This window comes from Galeopterus variegatus, unplaced genomic scaffold (assembly GCF_000696425.1).
Source record: "Galeopterus variegatus unplaced genomic scaffold, G_variegatus-3.0.2 Scaffold4478, whole genome shotgun sequence".
In the NCBI taxonomy this organism is placed as follows: Eukaryota; Metazoa; Chordata; class Mammalia; order Dermoptera; family Cynocephalidae; genus Galeopterus; species Galeopterus variegatus.
Window position 1 is genome coordinate 172,885 of NW_007730589.1, and position 7,040 is coordinate 179,924.

At 44.8% G+C, this 7,040-nt stretch overlaps 1 protein-coding gene across 1 annotated transcript in view; it reads right to left on the reverse strand.

The window, feature by feature from the left end:
- The window catches only part of CNIH3 (cornichon family AMPA receptor auxiliary protein 3), a gene marked incomplete at its 5' end in the record, with an annotated part of 71,791 nt that extends 65,029 nt beyond the window's left edge, over positions 1 to 6,762 (reverse strand). The window contains 2 exons of the mRNA XM_008587652.1: positions 2,426 to 2,473; positions 6,688 to 6,762. Coding sequence (XP_008585874.1) covers positions 2,426 to 2,473; positions 6,688 to 6,762 — 123 coding nt within the window. The remainder of the gene's footprint in view (positions 1 to 2,425; positions 2,474 to 6,687) is intronic.
- Positions 6,763 to 7,040: the final 278 nt, after the last annotated feature.

Genomic DNA, 7,040 nt, shown 5'->3' on the forward strand with positions numbered 1-7,040 from the left:
AAAAAAGACAAAAAAAAAAAAAAGAAGAGCCAACAATTTGAAATTACATTCAGAAAGAAATCATGTTGACATCACTGAAAATGATCTCAGGTATACAGGGCACACAGAAGAACTAACAGCCGAGTGTTAAAGGGATAGATGTGCTTACGGCAAGAAGACTGGAGTAGGAGAAAGACTCCACAAAGAAATAAAGCTGCGGGCATGTGGCCTGTTTATGCCTCAGATTAAACCAGTAGGCTGCAGGAAGTGTGATCACAGATAGTTATAACACCTAAAGCCTTGAAGTCAGTATTTTATGTCCTCTGATGTTTATCTAGAACTTTCCTCCCTGGTACTTTGCACTACAATGAGCACAATTGCATTTAACTCATGGAAGCAGCAGAGGCTGAGCATGGGAGAGAGGAGCATGGATAAATGAAAAAAGACAAAAACCAGAAAAAGGTGCTTGGAGTACAATGTTTTGTGCAGTGAATGCCACAGGTCTTCTGTTTATAGAAACGTATTAGTCCATTTTGTGTTGCTATAACAGAATTACCTGAGACTGGGTAATTTATAAAGAACAGAGCTTTATTTGGCTCACAATTCTGGGACAGCTGCATCTGGCACGGGCCTCTGACTGCTTCTACTCATGGTGGAAAGTGGCAAGCAGCCAGCGATGGGTACAAGCCAATCACATGGCAAAAGGAAGCAAGAGAGAGAGAGGAGGTGCCAGGGTCCTATAAACAACCAGCTCTTGTGGGAACTAATAGAGCAAGAACTCACTCATTAACCCCCCCTCCCCCAGGGAGAACATTAATCCATTCATAAGGGATCCGCCCCCATGACTCAATCAGTTTCCAACACTGCCACACTGGGGATCAAATTTCCATGACTTCTGAAAGGACAATACATCCAAACCGCCATCAAGAAACTTATGCCAAATATATGCAAATTTGCAAATGGTGATGCTAATTCTTGCATAACATCCTTACCTTCATTCTTACTGTGGGCAGCAGGACCTTGGCAGAGGAGCCACAGGTCATTATCTGCTGTCTGAACAGGGCCAATGGTCAAGTGGTAAAGAGGGATGAGCAAGGCCACAATGTGATGGATATGGATTATGCTCTACCAGAGAATAGAGTACGGGACATTCAGGATGGGGAAAAAGGCAACTTGGAGTTTAAAAGACAAAACTTTGACTTTGTCTTGATCCATTCTACACCACTATGTGTCAGTCTCAAAGAACAAACCAAAGACTATAGAAGTGCTGGCCAGAGCAGCTATGGGTATCCTAGACGTTGTCTGGGAAAATAACTTACAAATTAATGAATTCATGTTATATGTTATTTTCTTAATTATTCTTTGTTCCTTGGATCACTACTGTTTTCATATAAAGGTCTTATCCGAGCATACTTCTCTGCTGTGTCATATAAGACGTGGAATTCTAACATACCGAGTTTCTTAGAAGACAATAAAGGGCAAGTAATTAACTAGAAAAATAACTGGCTTCTTGATTAAACTCTCTCCCAACAAAAGGTATAATTTCTGAAATACAGGAAAAACTTCAAAAGTTTGCGAAGTTTTTTCCCCTTCTATCTATGTTGGCAAAGCATTTGGTTTCTCCCATAGTCATATAAAGTTCAAATAGACCTTTTGGGTGAACATGTGGCTTTCCTATGGCCTGTAGTCTGTCCATGCTGTACAGAGGTCAGGGATGTTCTTTGGCTCAAGGGTATGAACAATGCTTATTTTCAAGTTGCTGTTCTCTACATCTTGCTGGAAAGGAAGAAACAGCATACACTTTCCTGACTGAAGAGAGACAGATTGGTCTCTCTGACACAAGGGCCCCCCAGTTATGTCACAGAGCTGTGCTAAATACCAAACCTGAGCTCCCCATGTGTACCCGAGCTTCCCAAGTGAGTTTAGTGGAGCAACTCTCTAAATGGTGTGGCTCCCATTTTAATAACACCTCCCCATGCTACCTCTCCAACACTCCCAATGATACTACCAATCAAATTGCAAAGCTCAGTGACAGGCTGAAACTTCAAAGGGAACCTAGCATCCAGTTCAATACTTCCCTAAGTCAGGAGGGAGCATTCCTGAGCCCAGCACCATACAGGAACAAGGCTGTGACACAACAGCAGATGTAAATGCCACCCATCATCATGCAAAGATAAAGAGCCTCTAAATCCAACCACAGGGCACTTGGGAATATCCAGTGCTGCCCTGACACTTTGATTGATGGCCACACCTTTTAATTAGCTCCTCTTGTCTCTGGAGGTTTTCAGAGAACTGATCACTTGCTCCCACCTCCCTCTCTCCTGCTGCCATTTGCCTTCCTGAATAGACAGGACCGGAGTAGGCTTGAGCCTCGCTGGCCTCATCCCCATGAGCCCACTCACCACCATGTGGTCCTCCATCCCCCAGCACAAGCTTCTCCACTGACCTTTCGCAGAAGGAAGCAGATGCGCTCGATGTTCCTCAGCCGTTCCCGCTATCACGACGCACAAGAAAGGAGAGGGAAAGTTAGGAGTCTTGCTGAAAGAGCGTGAGAAGCCTCCCCAGTCAGCCCCAGTAGAGGAGGCAGAACCCACCAGAGATCCCTCCACCCACACAGCCAGCATTCTCCCACCCAGTGGCTTTTTCTAACCAAAGTTTCTGACACTTCTCCATCTGCATTGTTATACTCATTTGCTCACAAGAGAACTCTCTCTGCAAACAGCGTGTGCTCAGCTTCCCTCTCAGCCCAGCACAGGTTTTCTGTTCTTTTTCTACAAGCAAAGTCTCTCTCAGCCTCCATGTATACATAAGGTGATCAAACTGCAGAATAAATACCACGTGCTCACTGAATGACCTCAAGCCTGGGGCTGGCCCTCCCAGAGGACCCCCATTCAGGTCTCAAAGAGCACAAGCCCCCTCATTAGTGGCAGAGGTAGACAAGTTCTCCGCCCATTGGTTTTACTTTCCTAAAGCGAGCATATTTGGAGGAAACAAACTCCCCCACTAAATTACACACCAACAGTGCCCCCAGGCTAAGACTCTTCAAGAAATCCAAGTCTGACTTGCTGCCAAGATGCCCATGTCAGGGAAGGTAGTGATGTCTACATCACACACTAAACACTGTGGCCTCCCTTCCCCACGTGATTTTCGTGATTTCTGAAGCCACACTGGACCCAGCTATGGCATCTCCTGGTGCTTCATCACCAAGGCAATTTGGTGGAGACGACAGGTGGCTAGGACATTTCAATTCCTGTGCATCCTGTGAGCCCAGAGGAAGGAGCCCACACAAGGATAAATCAGTGTCCTCATGGCTAGGAACACAGATCGCATGCTCCTCAACACGTATGCACACACACAAATACGCATGCACACAAATACGCACACACAAGTACACACACACACACGAATATGTGCACACAGACGAGTACGCACACACACACACGAGTACACACCCACACAAGTACACACACATGACTACACACACACATGAATATGCACACACACAAGTACACAAACACACACACATACAAATACGTACACACACACACGTACAAAAAAGGGTGCTATAAGACACACTAGCTCCTTCCCCAGCAGGCCAGAGCCTCTGAGGGACAACTTCGTTTATTATTCTAAAGAGATACTGAATACCCAGCTGGTAAAAGGAAGGGAAAACATGAGAAACAAGGAGTAAAACAGGGCATTCTTCTTCCTTTCCACCCGCTGAAAGGGGTCCCCCACAGGGTCCAAAACTATTTGGAGCTTTAGGGCATCATGAATCCAAATGGGCTTCATGCCCTTGTTGAGTAATGCATGATACGGGTCAGCAATTATTTGTAACACAAGTCCTTCTGGGGCCGGAATCCCCAACCAGTGAAGTAGCTTTTTCAAGGCACCTGAGCCTGAACTGCAGCTTTAGGGGCTCCAAGAAGACCTGAGAGCTTGAAGATGAGTTAAATGAGGCGTCCAAAGTGTCCAGCTTCCTGCCAGGGAGTAACATCTAAGAACTGGGAAATGTGTCTGACCCTCTTCCACTCAGGGGCCTTATGCTGGTTTTTGTTTTTAAGTCCAGACAAGAGCCTTTTCCCAGAGGAACATAGGCACTTTAGTCCGTCCATAAAATGTACTGGCTTCACAGGGCCCAGGCTCCTTAATTAATCCAATTAATTAGAATTGTAGCTTTAACAATAAGATTTTTTTTTTAAAAAGTGAGCTGAGACACAGCTTCCACGTCACACAATGTCACCACCAGTTATTTCATAAATAAATAGAAGCTAAGTGCCTACTACGCACAAGTTCTGCTCTTGCACTGGCTTTTCACGGAAGCTTCCTGGGGAGCTTATACTGGTCTTAATTTTTTTATTCTATCTTAATTAAGGGGCTTGCCACAGTGAAATGGGAAGGGGCTCCACAAAATGTTTCATGGTTTCACCAATTACTGGCAACCCAGTGTGGAATTTGCATGATGGAATTAAGAGTCAGGACAAATTTCTCCACTAGCATTTATCCTGGGCTTGTACCAAAAAAAAAAAAAAAAGAAAGAAAGAAAAAGAAAAAAAGCTCTTGGTGTTCTAAGTAAGCTGCTTTTTAATTTGAGCCTAAACATTTAGTAGGAAAGAAAACAGGTTCTTCACTTCCCTGGCATTTGAAATTAGAGGTGCTCTCTCTCAGACTACAGCTACTCTGTGCACCTGGTAGATAGTGACAAGCCGGGTGTGTGACAAGCCAAACACAGAAATATCCAGAAAGACATGAGACCCAGGGTGAAACCCTTTCAAGCCTGATGGATCCAAGTTACCTCAGGTAAATGGTAAAGCTGGAAGGTGAAAACAAAATGGATTTTAACAATTGTAAGTTTTGTGAAATTCAGTAAGTTTTCCCTTTTTTACTGAAACATAATTGATTATGTTTGTGGGGTACAGAGTTGAATATCAATACCTGTGTACATTGTGTGATGATCAAATCAGGCTAACTTGCATATACATCATTATAAAACATAAGCATTCTTTGTGTCCATTAACCAATTTCTCACCAACTGCCCTCCCGCCCCTTCCCACCTCTAGTGCTCTCCTTCTGAAAGTTCAAACTATTATTATAATTGTCCATCCTTCCTTCCTCCCTTACCTTCCCTTCTTTCTCTCTCTCTCTCTCTCTCTTTCTTTCTTATTTGAAATACAGTAAGTTTTCAAGTGAATCTTAGATGTCCTTTCACCTTGCAAGAAAATTTGCTTTACATGCTTGACTTTGATTTGGCTCTATTTCATAGAATAAAATAAAGGAAGGGGGTGCCAATGGGAGCCTCGGATATCATAAAATCAAGTCTCTTAAATTAAGAGACGACATAGAGTAGGTGGTAAGAATGCAGGCTTTGGAGGCAGGCAGACCCGGGTTCACATCCTGACTCCACCACTCATGAGTCCCTGGACAAAAGAGTAAGTTGTATGGTCTACAAAGTGAGTTAATGCCTGTCTGGCAGAGTTGTTGTGAGGATTACAGATTATATATATGAAGTTCCTAGTACATAGTAAAGACTCAAAAAAATTACAACTCCAGTAATAACCCTCTACTTTATAGAGGAGAACACTGAAGCCTGGTCCCAACAAATAGTCATTTGATACCTCCCTAAGAACACACCCTTCTCCAGGGGCCTGTAGCTACGGATGAGAGACCACTTTGTCCCTGTTACTAAAGAGCAATGTTTTAAGCCTTCCAGGTTAAGATGATGTCACACCAGCAGAACGTGTTGTTCTCTCTATAACTTCTGACCGAAAAGATCAACAAAGCTACTCAGACAAAAATTTGCCTTAGCATTGGAAATGCTTGCCATGGCCTGGAAAGAACTTCGACTAAACACAGAACCAGTGAATTTGGATTGAGAAACACACCTGAATGAACTGCGAGTTCTCCATCCTTTGAATCCAGCAGTGCTAGTCTGAAGTAAGTTAGGAAAAGGCTCTGTCCACATGCATGGTTGGTTCTGGCTTTGGGACAGGGGCTGCACTGACCAGAGAAGCAAACAGCCAACACCCATCCTCACCCCCACCCAACATCCATTCACAGCCTCCCCATCGGAGGCACAGCCAGGGCAGACAGGAGAGGCAGCACGCAGGGCCATACAAGCCAGATGTGCAGCTAGACTCTGGGAGTGTGTGTGCTGAGGCAATCTTTCACATACCAAACCTTGACCAGAACAACCACACTGCACCAGTTCCCCAGTGGGAGGTGAGCTGGCCTCAGGCCCACAGAATCACCTAAGGGAAACAGTGCCGGGTGGTGGGTGTGCATGAGGAACTTTGTGCATCAACCCAGCCTCCAAGTCTCCATCTGAGAAGCCTGGTGCCCAAGTGCACAGTGCAGACTGAGATGCCCACTCATGGTGCTCACACACACCCCAATCATGGTAGCCAACATGGTAGAGCCTCCCTCCTCTTGTTCAATGACGAGTAACCAAAAAACACTACCATCCCTTGAGGACTCAACAGCCCCAGCATAGCAGACCCCTCCCCTGCATTACTGGGACTGTCACACTTCATTTGCAAGCTATCTCAAGACCTCAACAGGCCTAAAGACAAGAAGCTCCTCAACCACCTTGAGCCAGGTATGGATGAACAGATAGGGCCAGTATGTTCTTTACCCATCCTACCCATCCAAATCCTCACCCTCCTTCACAGGCCACGGCAGCACCCTCTTGTCACCAGCACATCTACTTACCGCATGAACAGGGTTGCACTGGTCTATGGGGCTCTTAAAATCCGTCTTTAACTCATCAAAGGCAATTATCTGAAACAGAATACACAGAATCAAGATGTCAGTGCACAGGTGAGTCAATACACCATGTCAAAAGCTTCCTATAGATTTGCGTCAAAATAACATGAGATAAAGGAAGAGGGTAGAGATGACACAAGACTGGCCAGGAGCTGGTCACTGTTGAAGCTGGTGGTAGACACACAGGGTTGACTATAATCTTCTCTCTACTTCTGTATATGCTTAAAATTTTCCCAAGGAAGCTTTTTTAAGTCTGTGCTCTATAAAGATGTAAAGAAACTTTGTTGTGGTTAGGGCAG